General features: G+C 38.9%; 1 protein-coding gene across 1 annotated transcript in view; it reads right to left on the bottom strand.

Annotated features, from left to right (window-relative positions):
* SGK1 (serum/glucocorticoid regulated kinase 1) overlaps positions 1-22,902 on the bottom strand; it is a gene marked incomplete at both ends in the record, with an annotated part of 74,844 nt that overhangs the window by 41,214 nt on the left and 10,728 nt on the right. Inside the window, one exon of the mRNA XM_079532564.1 lies at positions 8,603-8,818. Within this exon, the coding sequence (XP_079388690.1) occupies positions 8,603-8,818 (216 nt within the window). The remainder of the gene's footprint in view (positions 1-8,602; positions 8,819-22,902) is intronic.

Below are 22,902 nucleotides of genomic sequence, written 5' to 3'. Positions count from 1 at the left end.
CATATCGGGCCCTTTTGCTGTTTTTCTCAGTAGAGTATTGGAAACTTTCAGTAGTAATACATGGGAGGGTACCCACTCTTTTCTGTGCTTTGGGGAAGTACATCTATTCCCATTTTGTGTTTCCCACGTGCTTGCTCAGCACTGAATTCTGCCTCTGTAAGATAGAATATTTAAGTACTTAATTATAGGCAATAATTTTTGCTCCAAAAGACAGGTATTGTAGTTAGGTGCTATCATACCCTCTTAAAAACATTTACTGATGCCATCACTTCAAAAAAAAAGTAATAATCTCTCCTTAAATTCATTGTCTACAAAGAAAAACATTGTTTGTTGCATGGGAAAGCAAAAACAATGTGGTTTCATGTGGCAGCTTGCTGCTAAGGATTTCTTAACTGTAAGGGTTTGGATTTATTTTCAGTTCCTTAAAACTGGTGATTTCTAAAGTCCCATGGGTGTGACTTCCCCTACTTCAAGACTGTCTTTCATAGGGGATTGGATGGGATGATACTCCGACAACGATCTTTATCAGGAAAATGTGACATTTTTCTTATTCAAAATAAATTCCCCAACATAAGCAAAACCCATGCCTTTTTTGCCAATAAGGCTCTAAAACAATTTTAAAACAGTGTATTACAAGTCTTGAGCATTTTTGTTGGCTTGTTTCAATAACAATATCAATATGGTGTTATACAACACAGCCATACAAATTCCTTTTTCAGCTGCACTGCTGTTTGGAAATAATTATGTTTCTGTTAATGCAAATTTTTAGAAGAGTTAACTTAACTTGTCTTCTAAATCCAGAAAGCACATTACAGAGACTTTTAAGACATCCAGTGCTGACTACTCAAAGAGGGGGAAAGACTTAATAGAAGGGGTATAATTTGGGTGCATAGCAAATGCACTGAGGTGTCCTGGGATGTGGGAATTGCATTGAATTACCTTAGGTGAGCTGTATTAACTAACATTGTAATAGGTTTTACAGAACACATGACTTTACTTAGAGTTCTTAGCCAATTACAACTTCTTAAAGTGAAAAAATTCTAAACAAAAGGTTATCTGGAAGTTTTATACAGAAAAGAAGTGATATTTATAAAGTACAGAGGAATGCAATAGATGCCATGCTAACAATAACATGAGAACAAAATTATTCATAGTGTTACTCATACTGAGCAAGACAGTTTGGATGTCTTGTGATATCTGTGTCTTCTAGGGATAGACAGAATGGTGTATATAGAGTAGCTGGAGGAACAAATAGTCTTTTCTTTATGAAACATATTTTTGGGCAGAAATGCATTTCTTTAGAGGGAAAAGGCATATGAGCCTTGCTGATCTTCTAAAGCACTGCCTAGACAGGCCATGAAATTACCTTGGGTGAAGAGAAGGGTTGTGAACTGGCCCAAGGAAGTACTTCAGCAGGGAGGCTTCAGCTCAACCCTTCTCTTCAAGCAATCCTCCTGGTGGCACAGATGGCCTTGCAGGTGGTTCTACCTTTGTGTCTCTTCTCTTCGTGCAACCTCTGATTATGTTATAGTATGGCCGAATTTTGTTTTAAGTCCCACTTAGCTTGCTATTTTACCAACCTAGTCTTTAGCTGCCTGAATTCAGACTTATGTACCTGCATGTGAGAGCGTTGTTATATCTTCAGTGCTGTTGCTCAGCAAGGGAGGAGTATTAATTGCCTGTCAGGTTTTTATGACCTTGTCACACAGTGCAAGAGACTCCCTTGTTTATCTTTTATGTAGCACTGAATTATCTTTAAAATGAGCTATATGAGGCAATGGCTACAAGATGGGTAATAAACAGATTGGTATCAAACTCCAATAGATAACTGCAATTCCTGTTGTCCTCACTAAATACAGCCTTTGAAGACCAAATGGATGTAATACAATGTTATATGGTAAAATATATTCTCTCTTTTTGCACTTTTTGACTGCTTTTGTTCACCTTTAGCATCAGATACTAGATAATATCATAAGAAGGATTCTGAAGAAATAAAGAACATTGTTCACTTTTGGTTAGTAAATCTCAACTTGAGGTGCTGTGTCTGGCTGGTTGCTTATCAGAAGTGAGTCTTGTCTGTCCTGTATGCCCCAAATTCTGTCCTACTGGGTCTGCCTCATATTTCTCACCCCCAGTGTGCTATGGTTTTGCTGGTTACTACCACCAATGGAGGAATGAATACATTTCTCCAGTTTCTCTATTAGCAAAGCTGCTTGAATCTGTGTGGAAAAGGTGCTAGATAAACAAGATCTAAAAAAACAAGAGAGCTGTAATTTCCAGACTAGGTACTGTGGAAACTGTGGAAAAATACATCATTTTGCAACTGCAGATGTCCACAGGGAAAACCTCTGAAAATTAGTTACCTTAAAACAGGAATTATTTTAATTATTATCAGTAGTGTTGAACCAGCATGCAGAAAGGATGAGAGCTTATTTTTAAATTTTGATATTGACTTGTCCAATTAATTTACTAAATGTATGGCATTTGAACAGGCCTCCAATGGATGTACAAATGACTGATGCCTCACTGCGTATTTGTAAAGCAGATGATTGATATATCGTATCTTCTTCTTTGAGTCATGGAACTGATTTATATGCTCTGTGTTATAGATGTTGCTTTGTCAGTTGGGACTGTAAAAACCCCTACAGGCAATTGTCTGCTATTCAGTCTTTGCCATTCACTGAAATTACACATAATTTTAGCCTGTGTATTTGCAAACTGTGCTTTGCTATTTCCATTTGAAAATGCTTTTGTGTTAAACATTTTTGACTCGTCTAAATAAATATTATCCATAATAACCCTATATCAATCCATTACAAAACCATGAAAGTACATATTGCATTTAGATTTAATCCCTGAAACAAAGCCTGTTCTCACCTCACTTGCAAGTAGCTTTTCACAGCTGATCCTCCCAGCTACTGAGACATAAGCAACAGACAGATCTGAGATTGCTTTTCATTCTGGTAAAGCTATAGGTTCTACAGTGAAATCACATTTGAATCTCCAGTCTTCAGGTATGTACAGAAATTCCTAAAATAAGACACCTATTGGTAGATATATAACCATCTGCATATGGGCGGGGATTTGTATTCAAATGTACTTAATTCCAAATTCCATTAAAAACCCATTAGTGGCACATTTATATCAACAGTTAAAAGAGCTTTAGTGCAGTCAGCTAGAAACAGCTATTTAGGAAATAGCTGTAAACTGTGCCAGTGAAAATGAGTTTTCCATTTGGAACTGTCAATTTGCAGGATTAAACTTCAACTCGTGATGATCCAGAAAATATAAACTTTGTGCAGACAGAAGATGCTGACTGGAGAGAAGTATAAAATACCATCTACGCTGTTCTAATTGCTCACACTGAACAACTCACTTCTCTGAAACCCTCTTTCATTTTCAGACAGTGCTATAACAAATTTCTGGAGCTTAATTTGATTTGTGTGTTTGCTTATATGTGAAAAGTAAAACTGAAGCTATAGAGGTCCAGTGGCAATGGATTCAGAAGTTAAACTACATACAGTATATAAATACTTTCTTCAATGGATTTGGCATCCTTCTTCCTTTTGTCTATATTGGAAACACAATATGGACAACAGAATTTCCCAACAGATTACCTCTCTATGAGTACAAGGCACAATTCCCAAACTCAGTAGGCTAAGCCCCCATCCTCCAGTCTTTATATAAAAATACATAAATATACAAAAATGTAATAATATAAAATGTACTCTGAAGTATGGAATAACTAAGTGTAAAGGCAAGAACATCCTACACATGAGTATATCATACTCCAGAAATAAGTTACTTTGATTCTTCTGTTTTGACAGGTAGTTCCAGATCCCTGTAACTCTTGTATTTAAAGTCTGCTTATAATGTTCAGTTTTCTATACTGTATAATAACACATTTTGTTATTCAATTTGTGCTGTATGGTAGCTTAAATACTACAGTAGTGAGATACTTGAACAGAGGAAGTCCCGACCCTGGGGATATTCAATGCCAGGTTGGACCAAGCTCTGAGCAACCTGATTTGCTGTGAATGTTGCTCTTCATTGCAAAGGAGTTTGTCTAGATGATCTTGAAGGGTTCTTTCCAACTCTGATTCTGTAATTCTATTACGTGATTCTATATGGGCTAAGGGAAACTAACACAGTTTGGACTGCAGTGCCTTTCCCAGACATTAGTTACACTGATATTGCTAGGTATATAGGTGAGTTTTGTTTATTTCCTGTCCCATCTGGGGCAGAAGTAAATCCAGCATTCCTCAGTGAACGGGCACTGCTTTGCTGTATGTGGGTGCTATCCGCTGAGCTACGCTGAGCTGAGATCTTTACAAAGATCTTCACAGTGACATCCAGGAATGCCTTCTGGAATAATCTCTGTTAATCTAACATGCTGCAGTGTGTACCAAGTAGTTTTAATTATTCCATCAAAGTGCGTTACGGTGTTTCTGTCTCTATCAAGTGTAATCTGCCATCAGGTTGTTAATTTGTCTAGGTTTATTAAAGCCTCTCACAGTCTTCTCCACATTTCATTTGTCTGAATAATTCTATTATATGACCTTTTTTTTTTAAACCTATTTTCCCATTCAGATAATATTTGTTGTCGTACTTTACTCATATATTCATTACAAGATTAATTGGAATCACATACTGGGCTTTCAAGATTTTTATTTCCTCTGTTGTGCATGTGCATATGTTTGTATATTAATTAGAGCTTATCAGGGTATAAATTACATAAGTTAGAAAAGGTGCCTCATTGCCAATGCAGATCATTAAAAATGGAGAACTTCTTTCCATAATGTGTGAGAAAATAATCTATATTCTTTTAAAAGTCCAATCAGATCAGTTCCCAAACTCCTTCTTTATGAGAGTTAGTCAGATATTTCCTTTTCTCAGCTCTACATTTTCTATTCAATTGAAAGGTATTTATTTTTATAATGTCCCTTTTTACAATGTATTTCACCTGAAGCATATTCTTACCTCGTTTCATATGCAAGTTTCTAAAAGCCATGTATTATTTATAGGAGGGAATTGTAAGTAGAACGACCTCAAATAATTTCCCAACCTTTGCTGTGGGTACCTTTTTCAGCACTCCTTATGTCTGAAGCAAGATTTGAACTATAATAAAGTACTGAAATCTGACTTAAATAGAAGACTTCTATTACCCACAGGAGCTTCAAAGGTTTTCTAATAGTAAAATAAATTCCTGCTATCGATCTGGTAGTTGGTTCCAGAAGCGTCCTTCAGGATAATGATTTTCCAGTAAGTTACAAAGAACTAATCCAAATTGGTGGCAACACTGAACTCCCCGCAACTCTAAGCAAGGCTTTCTTGATGCTCCTTGCAAAAGATACTGGGCATGGATGTACTTCAGAGGGTGGAGAAAGATAAGTCCCTCAGCAGCCTCCATCTTCTTTCCACATGTGTTCTCAGTGCATTGTAACTGCCAGCTATGCAGTGAAGTGTGAAGAGACCAAACGCATTTGCCAGCTTTGCCCTTCAAACCCACCACACCACACCTGATGTGGGGACAGATGCCTCCTTGGGCTGGTGTGTCTCAGTGCGCTGCTCAGCACTGTCATGCTGTGGTGGCTGTGCTCCCAGCAATGTAAAGTCACATTACTCAAAACACATTCATTTATTCTTTCCCTCATCTCATCTCTTAGCTAGGGGCAGCACAGGGTTTTTGTTAAACTCTGGGGAGAGAAGATAGCTTATAACAGCAAGGCTTTGGTCTACTAGAATGAGATGTGTCCATGATGCTTCAGGACACATGGCAGCTGACAGATAGGACAGCAGGAGCATTTTTAGAGAAAAAAAGAGGAAAGAACAGAACAAGTCTTGAACCTAGTCACTGGCTGTAATTGAGGGAAACAAACAAACAAACAAACAAACAAATATTTTAAGATTGCTAATCTTAAAATCTGCTATCTTTTGTTTATTTAGAGGAAGGTTTGAAACAAAGGCATTACAATTCAGCCTAAGCAGTGTATGCATATTATGCAGGGTATGAAGGATTTATTATTATTATTATTTTTTTAATAAGGAAAGCCTACCTTGAGCAACTTAGCTTGGTAAACCTTCACTTGAGAGATTTGAACCACATCCAATTTCCTTCATGATCACCTCTCCCACTGTAAGAGAATGTTAAGCAGGTCTAAAAGTGTCCAACCTGCCCTTTCAAAACCAGATTATTTGCAAATGATACTGCGCTGCAATTTATTTTGAAAGGAAATTTACCCTTCTCATCAACCTGGTAGCATTTACACAATGTGAAGTATGTAGATACACATGCAAAGAGAGGGATAGCCATTGTAAATCATTACCCTGGCAGTGATCCAAGGTCTCACAGGGATTCAGCTCTTGCACTGATAGAGCAGATATAAACTTTACATAGAATTAATCCAAGACAGTTACAATAATACACCTATGCAAGTTTTGTGAAAATTGCCTTTTTTTTCCTGGGAATATTTGAAAATTATCTTGTAACATATATACAGAGATAATACATGATCATACAAATAATAGAGAGAACTTTGAAGAGGCTATATCAGTAATCATTTACGAACTCCAACTGACACATACTCTAATAGAAAATCTTTGGGAGGTAGAAATGGAAGAATATAATAAGAAAAGATCTCAAGACACTTTCTTTCAACATAATCTTATTTATGTTAAGTGAATTTTAAAGACTACTACAAAATTAGCATCACTGTAAAAAAGCAATAAAGACTTTTTCTCCTAGTTTTTTGCCAGAGTTAAGACTAGATATACAGACACATGCTCCCTTGGTGATGTGATTTTATCAGATCGTTTTTTAAAAGACTTTTTTCAAACTGATCAGAATTACTGAGACACGTCAGAGAAGGTTTGTTGCCATGAATAAGTCCTTAATAATATTTCACAGCTGATTATTTTGTGAATTAATTTGTCCTTGAATGAAAGAAGAGGATCAGTGGGACCCTTATATGTGTCTGGGCACAGCAAAGAAGCAGTAATCACCTGGTGAGAGCACTGGAAAAACAGAGAAGGAAGAATGAAGAGGAAGAAGAGACAGGAATTACCCATCAGAGACAACTGGCATGCCCCAGACTATCTGCTGGTTTAAGAGACAACCTTCTCTTCTCTTTGAAATATAGACTGCCTCTGCTCAAGTTCCCTGGTTTAGAGTGAAGGTAGTTACCTCACATTTATGCATCTCTTGCAGTCGTAGCTTCTGAGCATGTCCTGACCCAGCAATTCTCTTTAAACCTGAAAAAGGTCAGGCCCTAGCTCCTTCAGTCTTTATTATTAAAAGCTTCCTGTATGGTTTACTGGAGAGAAAGAGGCAGTGACCTTACATTTAATCTCATCAAAGTCTCTGTGCTGTAACTTACTTAAAAGGCTCCTTATGCAGCGTAGCTTTAGCCAAGGAGTCTTTTGCCAGACAACGTTATTTTTAAAGCAGCGTGCAAAATATCCCTTTGCAGCAGACTCCAACTGCTGACTAAGCAGACTCTTCACTGCCTGCAGAAAAGAGACCGAGAGAGCACTGAGGGAAAATGCCTATAGACAAATCCATCCCACATGCGTGCAGAACCCAGTGGAAATCAGTTGTGAGGCTGTGTGGCTTGTATAGCGATACATGTGATTTCTGGCAAGGCAAAAGACTCGCAGAATCCCCTCTGTTTGGTGTTTTATTTTTTAATGCTTCAGGTTGTACAAAGTTAATTTTCTACTAATGAAGTAAAATAGAGGAGTAATTAACTCCTGAGCTTGTGCATATATTTCCCCCACATGCTATTCATGGATTTCTAGAGTGCACAGGACTTCCTCTTTTACTCATTTTTTGAATTTCTCTATTTAAAATGCAGCAGACATATGAAATGTTTCTGCTGTGAAATCTGCACCCACAGTCTGATAAATCTCTTGTCACATTTGCTCTGCTTTGTGCTTGGAAAGACTTTGCTTTTTTATGTTTATGCAATTCTCTGGTGTTTTGTTTTTTTTTTGTGTGGCACTCTCTGAATAGGGATGAGTCCACTGATGAGGATGGTTTCCGAGCACAGCTTCCTGTTCTGCATTTGGCTTTTCTCCACAGGGCTTAGGTGGAGCTGGATGATGCATGAAAAGTCCATGGTCTCCCTCAGTAAAGCCCCTCCTTGATCGTTTCCAGGGAAAAGAGGCACTGCATCATTCACCTCTTCTTAGGAAAACTCCTTAAGCCAAGTTATTATTTCTAAATAGGAAATGTCACTGGGGGTGTTTAAGGTTGGATGGGTCCCAGGGCAGACATATCCAGTGGGTGGCAACCCTGCCTATGGTGGGGAATTGGAACTAGATGGTCTTTAAAGTCCCTTCAAATACATTCTATGATTCTGCATTTCTATGAAGTAATGGGTAAAAAAATGTGGTCTTTTACCAAGTACAAAACAACAGGTTCTGTTTCTTATAATTATCTTGGAGAGATAGCATCACCTCTCCATAGTTTGTGTAAAGGAAAGAAATGCTGCTTACTGTGGTTACCAATCAGTTCATACACTGTGAGGCTAAATCATGGCTGTTTGGCCTTGCACAGCCCCACTCTTAGTGAGAAACATGCATACAAGGAGGCTTGGCTCACCTTGCTGCTCGGCTGGCTCTCCCAAGAGCAGGACTCGGTCTCCTGTGGCATGACACCCCGGGAGAAGGAGTGGTCACCCAGACAGGTCTGGCACATGGGAGCGTCCAGCTCCGCATCCGCTGGCGGCATGTGCATCACAGTGGGTCCTGGGTATTTGAGGCTAGTATTTGGGTGCTTTTCCACGCTGACCATTGGGCTTTTAATCCACCTCCGTACCTGTTGAGAGAGAAAGAGATTACAGACTCCTGTTGCATGCTTTATGGCAGCAGCTAGTATAGAGCAGCAGGGGTTCTCATTTGGATAAAGGCACAGAATTGAGAAAATAATCAGATACCACGATGGGGTCAGATACTATGTAGACTTTGGTCTGTGAATACCGTAGGACCCTTTCATGCTAAGATTACTTGCTGCCTTGTGCAAGTCTGGCATCAGTTTATTTACAGCACCAGCTTCCTGGACTTAATAAAGATATTAAAGTATAGGGTAGACTACCGAGAAGAGGAAGATAGCTACCCAAAGTGAGTACTCCCAGCCTACACTGTTCAATTCTCCTTGTTGACAGAAGGCAGTGAGTTTTTGCAGGTATGCAAGAACAATCACGTAAGTTTACTGCAGTCCCTTTTCAACAGCAGTATCTTTTGTTCATCTCTGACTTAACGTATTTTCTCAGCCTTCTCTGTGCCTGCTGTCACCACATTTGAGGTCATTATCTCCCTCTGACTCACTCTGGAGTTTGACACTGGCCCCTGCAAGCCTCCTGCCCTGCATTTCCCTTTCCCCACTGCTCCCTGTGTAGAACGTTTTGCGCTGTATAAGGAGGGTCTGACTCTTCTCAGAGTGTCACATAAGCCCTGTGCACACTGTCTGCTGGTCTTTCACTTCTCCCACTGTCTCTTCTATGCCATGGGAGTTGAACATGCTGGGCTTTCTGAGTGATAAGACAGAGACTCTCTTGAGGAAGTGGAAGAGACACTTCTCTTGTGGAAGCAAAGAGACAGCCACATGTTTTCTGTTACATTTACACTCAATCTGTTCAAAGCACAGTTGACAAATATACATTTATCTCCCCTCCTATTTACTCTGCCTTTTGGACTTGGGAAATGGGAGCACATGAGGACACATGCTCATGGACTGCATGCTAGAGCAGCCTCCTGTTTGCTTTGCAGCTTGAAACCTCGGCACATGAGAGAAAGGCAGTGTGGCTCTGCCTCACCCTGGGATCTCATGGCTTCCTGTGAGGGAAAGCCAGGAAAAGCAGTTGGCCTCATGCTTCATTAGGAGGTGATGTTTGCCATTAGAGGATGCCTTACATCAGGAAAATAAACATTTCACGTTACATTAGTCATGATTGCCAAGTGTTTGATTAGCAGTGGAGGTCTCTGTCACAGCCACTGGTTACCATGATCACTTCTGATAAACAAACAGAGTGAAACGTATCTAACCAGCCTTCTTCTGGTGACTCCACAGTGAGTGATATACCCGCAGCTGCCCTGCTATGCTTTTCTGACGGAAATCTCAAGGCTAGGAACATTTTCCTTTCCTCTCTATGGAAACCAAGCAAATAGATGTCCTTCTGTGGGCAAACGTGCCTCTACTCACTGCATTCTCCATCTGCCTTATCTGCTGATGTCTGTATGGACTGTATCAGCCCCAAACTCTGTGCTCTGGAGCATCTCTACAACCTCAGCCCCCCATCCACCCATCACAGCTATTGGATGCAATGGATGGCAGGTCATGCTTTGGTAACATATTTTGTGGAATTTAAATCCAAATGCTTAAAGTTATGTGGAATCATTTTTCCAGGATGTTAAAACCAATCTGTGGGTTCTATTGAAATCTTCTGCTTTCATAATTTCTAAATTAAATAATAGTGCTGATAGATTGTTTGCTTGCTATTTTCCTTATCCAGACTTTTTTGTCCATGTCAATGGGTTGAAGTTGCAGGGATTAGGAGTTATATTTTTCAGATTTTGTTTAAATAAACACATTTTGAAACCAATGTTTCGACTCTTGCAGGTTTTAACCACATTTATTTTGCCAACTATACTTGTTTATATACGGTTGTTAAGCACATCATTAAATATATTACTCTCCCCAAGTAAATTCATGGCTGTGTGTCTTGATCAAATTCCAGAACTTGATATGTTGAAAAGAAGAATTATGTTTCTGATTAAAAAAGAAAAAAAAATTTAATTTTCCAGTGTAGTCAGTGTAGGTTTATAACACGAAGCATTCAGTGCATTGAATGTAATTTTGAAAGGAGTAAATAAGTGTTCATTTTGACCTTTTAAAGTTACTCCCAGTGATGTTAAGTGTTTTCTGACCTGGATCTGCCTTTCTTCCACAGCATCCTGCATCTTAGGTCATATATTTAAGGTGGAGGCAACAAGCATGTGTAAAAGAAGACAAAGAGCATAGAGGAGGCTGTGTTTCCACATTGTACGGGGTACAGGTTCAGTTTTCCTCAAAATTAAAGGGACATGGACCAGTATTTTGTTCATGACTGCTTGATTGCATATAGCATCAACCCAGGCAGGAATTCTACTGCAAATTGTTGAAGTTTGAGGTTTCCTTAGTCTGAATGATGTTTGATTTTATGTTTTCAATTTCATGACTTCTGCGGTACACAGTTATTCACTAATTTCTGTCACAGTGTTATCTGCTCTGTAACTATCTTGTGTTTCCACTTACAAATCTCTGGTGTGCCTGTGTATTGGGAAGCATTCAAAATGTGACCTGTGTACTCCTGATACAGCAACTGTTGTCTGTTTCAAGTGATCTAGTAGCTATTCCTTTTAATGGCAACAAAATATACATTTTAGTGGCATAATGGTCATAAGTTAAAAATTACTGATGAGTGCTCTTGCTTGTGTAAATGGTGATGAGAGAAAATAACAGAGTGTGGATTTTATCAAGCCGCATGCAATCTAGTGTAGGTGGCATCTTCTGACTGCAGCATCAGCCATCTCCTGGGATGGCTCAGAGTGAATGCTAAATGATTTCTCTTGCTGTTGTTTTTTGCAGGCTGACTCCTGGTTTTAACTTAAATTTGCACCTTTTTCTCTGAATGACTTTCTGTTGCTTAAAAACATATTAAATTGATGTTTAAATGTGTTACCTTTATAATGAAAAATGAAAAAGAAGTATTATTACACTCATTGGTCTGGTCATATTGTTGCATTAAATACAACAGGTTTTGGGAGAAACTAAGGTGAGAAAATTTCTGCAGGAACCAGCTTTGAATCTGAATAGATTAGCAGGATTTTTTTAATACTTGAAAGCAGTTCAATTAGGTTAGTCCTTCCAAAGTTCAAATGCACCTGCAGAGAAGAGATTTAATTATGTTTCTCATTTGTTGAACTGGGCAACATTCATGCCCACAGACCTTCAGCCACATTCACTCAATCTGTGGTGGTGCATTGATCTGGCGAAACTCAGCAAAGCCTCAAACCTGTGCTCTGCACCTCCTGGTGAGATGCAGGCCTGGGGATGAGCTGGCTGAGGACCTGTGGTTGTTACGTTTAGGCCTGGTCTACACAGATATGTTAATGTTTGTTGACCTAAATATGAATTAGTCAATTACACAGCAAAGCATTGTGTAGATGGTTTGTTCCAGCATTAACACAGACTAAATGTAGCCATTTACTTCATTTATCTAGCTTAAAATATCTGTTCTCATTCAGAATTAAAAGCTCCATGAGGACCTTAATAACATTTTATTAATCTTCTCTCATGTCATATCTTCGGCTGATTCAGACTAATGTCCTTCAGCATCCCTCTGCAGACAAACTCTTTGTTTGGCTTTTAAATATCACAGAAAATGCAAATGTGCACAGAAGAGAACGATAATAGCTACCAGTACTCAGACTGAAGAACCGTATGATTCACGACTGACTTTGACACATATGCCCATCCAAAATCATTGAAAATATTGACTTGAAACTGGAAGCACAAATTGGCAGCACCTCCATTTAGCCGGGCCAAAAGCAAGCTTCTGAAGAAAAACAACTTCCCTGAGTTTAGCTCTGCATGTCTCAGGTTTCTATTGAGGTTTGTGGATTATATATTACTTCTCAGAGTGACTCAGTTAAGTTTATTGAAAGGTTATGAATACACGTTAGTCATTCAATTTTAAGTCTACATTATAAGTTTTTGTCTAGCTTTAACCTTATTAGACCTCAAAGATTTTTATATATTTAATATTTATATTTACACTAGACAAGAGTCTTAGATCTATTGATCTCTATTTGACTTGGGCTATCTTAAATGTCAACAAAGATTTCAAAGTGCAAAACTTCCTTTGAGTTCCCACTTGAAACCTTCAACACTAAATTACATGCACAAAAAACCAACATGCTTTTGAAGAAATTTCTAACAATTGCTTCCCTAAATGGCAAAGACAGGAAGATTAGCAAGAAGTGGGCAGTAGTTTGTTATTTGGGACAGTATATGATGCTCAGATGCCACAGAACTAGTTGCATAATTCTTCATGGCAATGTAAGGTGTATTTGACTATTTAAAGGCTTTTTTTTTTTTTTTTTTTTTTTTCTTAACATGGTATCCGAATACTAGTAAATAAACTAGAGCCTGCTCCCAATTACAGGAAGCAATTCTGTTCTGAACTGCTTCAGAAGATTTCTGTATTTTCATTTAAAAGGCAAAGCTCTTTAAACCCTCCAGGCAACGTTATCCACCATTACAGGGTATAAGCAGCTGGCTGAAATAATCAAAATAGAACTGAGTGGAACAGAAAAGTGCTCCCATTTTCTTGGGCTCCTTCTTGACTGCAGCTTTGTTACTTCTTTTTTACATCAAAAACTCACATCCGCTAGAAATGACCTCTACTATATGTCTATAGTAGAGCACCCAGCAGCTTCTGGTTAAGCTATAATTGTGTTTATGAGATTCACTGTTCCCACAGTAATCCTTTGAACATGCAGCTTCCTAGGTCTGTGCAGATGTTTTTGAGTCTCCTTTGCTGGTAGCATGAAAAACCTTAGCAGACAGTCAAAGCTGTTCACTATTACTTTTTTTCTTGCAGTAAACAAAATTGATGATATTTTTGCCTATTCTTTCAAGAGAAGTGAGTTCAAAAGAGTGTTGCACGCTCTTCTGGGATGTAGTCATCTGTCACTAATCTAGACTAATCTGTCACTAGATTGAAATATGGCTGTTTTTATCATAAATAAGAGAGTTACCTAAAATAGTCTTTTCCCAGCTGTGGCCTATAATATTGCTGAAAAGTGCACAAGTATTAAAAAGAAAAAAAAGCTCTTTATTTCCTGAATCTTGTTTGCTCTAGTTTCTGTTTGCATTACTTGTTAAAAACACGATATCCAGCATTGATAATTGCTCAGACTAGAAAATTGCCAGATGTGATTAAATGAGATTTGCCAAGTTCCAACTTGAGTTGGAAAAACTAGTTTTTTCCACTCATGGCTTTTCCTCTTACGTAATAGCAAACAGATACAGCTTTTAACTTCATGTGGCTCTATTGTCAATGGCGTCAGTCAACTCAGCACAGTTTGTTCTTTAATCAGGTATTCATAAGCCAGTCCTGATCACTTTAATAATGGGCAATATTTTCCACAAAAGAAACACCAGTCTGCTCTCTGGGGGCTGCTACTGGTGCAGATGTGGCTTTGGCTGGAGTGAAGCAACTGCCAGTGGCACCCGGGCATCATCACTTCTTGGATCTGGGAGCTCTGGAAAGGTCACTGATTCTCAGGATAATTTTGGACTATCTTGCTGACTTCCCAGCTGAAGGCTTGAGTCTCAGTGGTGCCGGAAAGGAAAAGACACCTTGTGCAGAGACCTATCATCTTGCAAGATTAGGCCTGAATGTGAGGATCACTAAATCCTAGTGCCTGCTGCAGACTTCTGATTTTAGTAGGATTTAGGAATGTGAATAAATGTATTCCGGAGAAGAAATTTTATAGGCCATTGAAGAATGTAAAATTTCAAATATTTACTAAATACTAGGGGTAAGCGATTCTGGAATGGGTTAATAGAAACTGCTGAAATCCACTTGGCAGTCCAGTAAGTACCAGCCAGTTCTCAGTGAAACATCACACCTGTCAACACAACAAGTATCATGTTTTATCTGACTGCCTGTGCTACCAGATGCTCCTTACAACAGCATTTTCTTCATCTGAAATTTTGGGTGGACTTTTTTCCCATTTTTGTGTAGGACTGGAATAAACAACTCAGTGTGTGTTTGAACTCTTCTGTATTTACATTTCCATTTTTCATAAATGTCCCCGATTGCATCAGTTCATAAGGTTTTATGGCTCACAGTCAGCTACTATTTAGTTTACATGTTGCCCTGCAAAGTCTCTGGGTATCCATTCCCTACCAGACAGTATCAAATTCCTTAGCTGTGATCTAGGTCTGTGCATGTGCATGTGTTTGCTCTAGTTTTGCCTCCGAGAGATATCAAATGCACTTTTCTCCTTCTCTGATTGCAGTTCACCTGATCCGTTCTTTCCTCTTCTTGCATTATCTAATTGCACCTTGAACCAAGATCTGAATTTTCATCCATTATGTAAACTGTAGGTGGACGCAGAGCTCTCGGAACTATCTCCCAGCAGCCTTGGGGGCGACCGTCAGGAAACCTATTTAAATTACAATTAGGGAGATTATGGCATGAAAAGCTCCATTGTTTAAACTGTATGCAGTCATCCACTTAAATGGAAAGTGGTAAACGAGAGGCAGGCTGATTAATGCCCAGGCTGAGATATATCACTACTCTCTAGCTGGCTTCAACATTTAATTTGTCATGTCCCCTAGGAAGTGCAGCACAGCAAAAAAATCAGTTTGTCGAATCACCTCAAGCTATTTTCTTCCCTCTGGAGCCCTGAAATATGTCACTTTGTTGATTAATAATCACATTGCATTTTATAAGGGAAAGTGAAGGGCAACTCTCTGCTTAGTCATCATTTGCCACTCTGCAAGCCAAAAATATGCTTGCTAAAAGCAGGCTGATGCCAAATAACAGAGTGCATTGCTTCCACTTTGGCCTAGATGAACGTGGTCTGGATTCACAGAGTTCAGCCATCCAAATGTGAGAGGAGAAAGACTGCCTGCATGCAAAGGAAATCCTGGGAAGGATGAACAGTCATGGATCAGGATAGCAAGATACAGGGAATTATGATGATGTTTACATGGATGCCAGTGCGCTTCGGTCACCAGCAGGACAAGGCAGTATAATTCCAGCTGGCATGTTTCCTCTGAGCCGTCGGGAAAAGTGTGCCAGTTTCCTGGGGTTTGCTTTCTCCTTCCATCCTTCTCTTCCTTTGCTGTTTTATCATAAATTCTTCATTACCTTACTGTGGAGAGCCTCCACCTTTGTGGTTGCCTGTAGATATTACTCCTGTAAATATCACAAAGAAGAGCACATGACTGTGTATGTGGTGGTTTTGAGAGGATGTCCTTCATGATCATCCTGGCATCCCAGTAACTACTTCAGTCATAAAGGCTGAATTAGAGGATTGACCTGTTTTAGTTCCTTTTCTTTAAACTGTCAGGTATAACAATCTTGTAAAGTCTCCATCTGCCTCTGCCTACATGGATTTATGCCATATAGCCATTGGGCAAGCCAGTTTATCCTAAGTGTCCATTGCTATACAGAGCTCAGTACCCTTCAGCTCATGTCTGCATATTTCCTTCCATGGAAGCCAGCACGCAGGGAGGATGATACATTTGTCATAGCATGACAGGAACTGGGATATATACCTGGGTGAGAGGGCTGGAACGTGTTTGCTTGTTCTCCAGTATCCAAGTATACACCTTTGGTACATGCTGAGGGTTTGACCTGTCCTGTGCCATATCTTTGTTCATGTTCATTGTGTAAACATCTCAGGCTTTTGTCATGGTTTTTAATCAGCATTTCATTGCTATTTGCACGCACACCCACTTTCCCACACCAGAATATTTCACTTGCTGTAACAGCATCTGACAGAAATCAAATTCAGAGGAAACATAGTAAATGCTTCTATATTTTTTGTCATCAAAGTTAACATCTGAAGTAAATAAGGCATATTTTTACAACCTTAGGTGTGAACAACATGTCTCAAGTCAGCTAAGGTGAGATTCTTAGAAAATTATGTCAGCAAGTGACTGCAGACAGGCACCAATCCCAAAAGATGTTGAGTACCAATGTGACTTGAGAAATGTGAGCTCCTCTAAGCATGTGTTTAAGTGTTCCTGCTGAACAAGTTGAATACATGAAAGACAAGGCATGAAGAGCAGCAGGAAGCTTTGGTACACCAATAATATCAGTAACAAGGATAAAAACAGTAAAAGCACACAGACAACTGCCTGGCTGATTTTCCTGTTCTACTCAATAGGAAAGTTCTTGCCAGCTCAAATGGTGCAGGAGAAAGTCTGTAATGCTCACATTTCACATTGATTGCTAAATTGACTTTTGCTCTGTCCTCTTATTGAATAGTTGATTTTTTTGCAATGTGGCACAAAGAAATTTATACAACTGAACATGCACCACTTAGGATTTTCCGCTCTTCCTTCCTCCTCTGTTGTCCTTGATAACAATCGTTAGCCTCATGGGATTATTTTCTTTGTGAATAAATAAACAACTGATGTGTTGGAATCAGGTAAGAGTTCTTGGTTCAGTTGTAAGCACTGATGGCACTTGTTTCTACAGGACATAACACAATAGATTCATTGTCCACACTGATGTATAAACACCCTCTCTCTGCACATTATGTCAAAGAGGAAAACAAAACAAAATGGGGTTTATTGTGTATGTACAAATCTAATCATTCCAGGCTACCAAGTTTAAAAATGCTTTTCATCTAGATGAAATAAAAACAACATGAACAATACACCCCCAAATTCTATTCAAACCACTCAAGACTTCTTATTCGTACCTTCTCTTCTCTATTTTAACTTCAGTAAACCTAGGCAATGTTTATTTTAATTCCTTCACTGATAAACACCACATCCCATGTCTATGAGTCAAAGTCTCAAAGCAGTTTTGCAAAGTCTCAAAGCAGTTTTGTGATCTTCTAACTCATATATAGGGGCAGGGGATGCAAGTTCAGAAGAGGAAGGGCTGCAAAGGTAAAAGCATGAAAGCAAGCCAGAGGAAAACAAAAATATCTCACTGTATTTTTTCTCCTTTAAATACATTCCTTCAGTTTCCTCATACAACAACTGTTTAGCATCCTTCAGTAGTCTAGGCTGAAATATACAGCACTGTAAAACTTAGCTGCAGCATAAGAATAATGGCTGCAGTGGCAGAGCACAATAAATGCTGGATGCAGTACCAAGTCCCATTCAGTAATCATGCTTAGCTATTCAGTCAGGAGTATCATGCTTTTCAGAATAGTGAAGCACATTCTGCATGGCCTTAATTTAACAACTTTGTTATTCGTAATTTACATCTGATACTTCACTTTGCTTAACTTATATTTAATTGGGCAGAAGTTGACTGATATGACTTCTTATTCTATATTTCATACCATCCTAATTTTTTGTAGATCTTAATGGCAGCCAGGATAATTTGATGAGCTGTTTTGGGATACCTAGTCCCAGCCCTGAAAGATAAACATTTCAAAGTATCCACAGAGCTGCAAGGAAAACTGTGTGTCACAGAAAGCTGCAATGTATCTGTGACAGCTGCAGGTGGGAGATGTCTGTGTTTGTCACAGATAGACTCCCTTGCCAGATAAAGCTGGGCTGAGACTCGGCAGCTGGGACCCAGACAGGCTCTCCTGTGCTATGCTCATGGAGGCAGGTGGCTTCACCCCTGCCAGCAAGCTCTGGGGTGGCCGTTTTCACTGGCAGACCTGTGTGTAACACAGACAGGCTTTCTTCTTTCTTTCCTGAGTCAAAGGAGCCATGTTTGCCCACAGATATATACGCCAGGAAAACACCCACTATTTCTCCTCCAAGCTCTTTCTAGTGGTTGAGCTGCCCTTGCTTTTGAGTTGCTGAGAATAGTTTTCAAGCTGAAACAGAAAGTCCTAAGCAATCAAATTAGCCATTTTAAAATGACACTGACAGATACCTGAACAGCAGCATGTGAGGAACCAGCTCCTTTAAATCAGCTTTTAAAATATCATTTTATTCTGAGGTACACAAGAACTGCCTTAAACTACTATAGTCAGTGGGGATTTAGGCTAACCTGTGATAAAGAAGATTTTATAATGAGAGGGTTTTGACAAATATGTCCAGTGCCAAATGTAATCAGTTCTTTTAAGATTGTTCATTGATTATTCTTTTTAATTTTTTCCCAGCAGAGATGATCAAAACGAGTTTACAGGAAGCAATACTATTTGATACACACTGTGTCACTTTAGGAAAACACATGGTTGTGAATTATTTGGAAAGAAAGCATGCATATTCCTCTAACAATTGCATGGAGTGAAAGTAAAACTCCTAAATACTAACTACAAGAGACTCTTATGTTGGTTAACTGCTCAAAACTTTCTGGGCATGATATTTTTTTAAGATAAGCAATGAAATCTAGCTCAGCTCAGTCCATCTGAAAGATGCACCTGAGTTTTATGGCTTTTTCTGCTCCCAACGATGCACGTAACGTTTATTTTTAGTCGCGTTAGGATAAAACTATTATTTTCCAGTTACTTTTCAGTCTTATCTGAAATTTGTTTGATTTTTTACCAAGTTTCCCTTTTTCTCTTTGGAGACTAGTTGCCTCCATCCACTTGACGAATGGGTCTTAGAGACTCTATTGGAGAGTGAGAAATGACTGTGCTTCAAAAATGAAACAAAAAATGCAAGAACAAACAAATGTGAAACCTCTTCCCATTGCAATTTTCTTTACCTATAAAACTACAGCTGTTTCAATTTGTGAAACCTAGTAATTTCTCCTGCACTTGTCAAACCTGCCTGGCATTTCAATAAATTGCTCCACATGTTATTTTTCCTCATATTTTAACATACCTTGAGAAATATGGTTTTCAAATGGGCTAAGTACAGACAAAAAACAGTTAGTCTGGGTAAAAAGACATTCTCAAACTACCAGTCATAAACAGTCAGTCATTAAAGAAATGAATTCATGTATTAAAGAAATAAAAGTTCTTCAGTGAAAAATGTAGTAACAGATGTAAACCAGGCACATATGAGAAGTATGGAAACAGGAGAAGCTTTCTTACTGCTGTTTACATTATTTCCCTTTCATAACTTAGTTTTTTTCCACAGGCACACTTGCATGCACAAGAAATGTATTGCCCAGCACTTTTATTCTTTTGTGGTCTTCATCTCGTGAGAAAATGATTTCCATAAAGATCTTTGTTTTAGAAACACAACTTGAAGTGTAAGTCACGAATAGTGACTCATCAGCTTGAGGGCTGGAGTCTCCCACATGCGAAAGTCAGTTTTGGGAAGCCTGTGACTGAAGCAGCTTGTTTTGAGTCTCATTCCACATGCTTGGTTGTGTGTGGGTTTTCTTTTGCTTAATTCTTAAAAAAAAAAAAAAGTGAAGTCATTTCAGGCAAATGCCACTGGAAGCTAACACATTTTTCCTCTTAGGAAGTCAAATTTTTTCACGGTTTGAGGCTGACCCAGTTAAACAAAAACTGACATCAGGGAGAAGTACCTTCTGGGGAAAATACTCTGCAGGTAGGAGGATGTATATGATTTCAATTCATTTTGTAGATCATTTTTCAGGACTCTTAGTCGCCAATGTAAACTGTTATGTCAAAGGAGTAAGTGGAATAGTGAAAGGAGTACCATTTTGCTTAAAGAAATACCTTCATTTAAAGCAAATAGAAACTGAATAAGGGAAGTAGGAGGAAGTGCCTCAGACGGACATGTTAGCCAGGTTTTTAAATGGACTGAATAGTTTTTCTTGTAATGTGACCATGAAATAAGGGAATTCAGACCACAGCCTAACGTTGTAGAGCTGGCCAGTGTTTCCTTTGACAAAGAGAACATTTTCTAAAGTAGTAATTGCACCGAGCTACATAGCACTTGGCTCCTTCCAGCCCCTGCAACTCTCATACCTCACTGGAAATGTGGGGAGCCTGGGTGCCTGGCATATCTGCCTTCAACTAACCTGGATTACAGTGGATTACTTTTTAGGTGGCATACCTATGACAAGGAAACCTAGCACATGTGTCTGTATCTCACATTAATGCACAGATCTCAAAGACATTTGGGTTTTGAAACTGCTGAGATTTTCTGAAGCTCACATAAGTTCTTCCAAGAACTTCATACAGCATAGTTCTAGGCTAGATTCTCCATCAGCAATGAATGAGAAACAGTCTTTCCCTTCATCTCTGTATGAGCCTATTAGTCCACAGTCTAATAAACTGGGAAGGTCCAGGTGGGAGAAATTTGGTGAAAAGGAAAAGATTTATTTATGTACCTAACTTCTGGAGGACTGCCAGAGTGCTTGGAACTAAATAGAAAGAGAACCTCTTAAGGCTCTTGTCATATCTAATTACAGTTCTCTCAGGCTTTGCATACACCGAATAATTGGGACGGAATGAACGATCTCTCCATAGCTCAGATCTTTTGTTTCACTTTCGCATTTTAAAATTAATTTAAAATACAGAAGGAAATAATTAATTTAGTCCGGGCAAGATGTCCTAGAGAAGTCACCTTGGCTCCCTTATCACTGTACAAGTGCAGAACAAAAGAAGAAAAGCCAGAAGAAATTTTTTTTGAGTTTGAAATGAGATTTGTTCTTTCATAGAGGATGGGTGCAGAATGTACATGGGGAAACTGTGGGCTCAAGAAGAAGTGTGCACTAATGGAATCTTCTGACAACATAAATCAAATCTCACAGTCTCCTTATCAAAATAATAGATTTTCCATCTCCTCCAAATGCATTGTTACTCCAGATATGCACTAGAGAGACACTGTCAAATTGAAATGCAGGAGATAAGAGAAGTGTCAGGGCCAAGGTAATGAATAGAGACTCCAAGTTTCCTCCTGAGGCCTGCATTTCTTCTTGGCTCTCCATCTCTCAGGGGGGCTTGGCAGTGGCAGAAGCCTTAAGCTAGGGGATGATTGTGCCTAACATGCTCCATGAAATATTGCACCTAAAATAACCACAGTAAAAAGAGATTTTAAGAAAAATGTATGGATCCTGTTGTGATTCACTTCAGTGTGCTCAGATACAGCACCATCCACGGTGTGGCATCAAAATTCATTGTTTCATGGGGCAGGAAGGAAAGTAAGTAAAGCAGCATATGCATATATATATATGTATGTATACACATACGTATCTATTTACGCATACTATGTGTTAACCTGCTCATACATACACTGTTAAGTTAAGGTCTTGGACCCCTTTGTAAAATCCAGTGAGGGTTGTGGATTGTTTTGTTTGTTTCCTTTTCTTTTTTTCTTTTTTTTTTTTTTTTTTGTCTGGAAATAATTTGTGAAGGAAGTACAGAAAAATTTCTGCAAGCCTCACTGGGGAACTACAGTAGAATAGCACTAAGCTATTCGGTCGCTTTGATGGGGCTCCAAAGGTGAGTCTACACCAAAGCTAGCAGACATTTTCCCAGTTTGTCATATACTTTGAATGATCTGTAGATCATTGGATGGAAGAGAAGATACCTTGTTCCCTATATATATCTAGAGAAGTGATGCCAGAGATGCTGTGCCTAAATACTTCAATGCGGCCAAGAATTTGATTGCAATGATGACTGGTCTAGACTGATGCCAAGGCAGCAGGAGGGTCTTTTCTTCCCCACCAGGTAAAGATATATTCTGTAAAATCCATTTGCTTGAGTAAGCTGGTTGTTTCATTTGAAGTAGAGCCAGAACCTGGGATGAAGACAGAGGAGTATCTGTGGAAATCTATCTATGGATGGATCAAAAGCTCTGTGTCATTAGGTAGGCAATGGAAATAGTGATGTTGTTTGATTCTCTGAAAATGCCATGAAACTGCTAAACCTTTAAAGCAACTGCTTTAAATGACAAAGATCTTGCCAACGTTCACTGTGCTGTACTGTGTGTAAAGGAGTCTAGTTAATCCATGCCAGATCTTGTGAGTTTGGAGACCATTGAACACCTCTGGCTGAAGGCTGTATCTTTAAGATGCAAACCCACAGAACTCTTAAGCACTGAGATGTATTTAGGTTCATGTGTTCTTTGAGAGGTCAAAATTAACCCTGACCAGCAGTCTTAAAAATCCTAATAATTCTTGTTTTTAATCATTGTCACTTATTAGTTTGCTATACAAACTAGACATCAGGTTGAAGTCAGTGATATCACTGTAGAAAGGGGTAGTATGCCCATGAAGCAAGAGAGATAATAGTATGGAGACATGATTCAAACTGAACACACATCTTGGAGGTGCA

This window comes from Tetrao urogallus (genome assembly GCF_951394365.1).
Source record: "Tetrao urogallus genome assembly, chromosome: 2".
Lineage (NCBI taxonomy): Eukaryota > Metazoa > Chordata > Aves > Galliformes > Phasianidae > Tetrao > Tetrao urogallus.
This window is presented reverse-complemented; position numbering and strand designations above follow the sequence as displayed.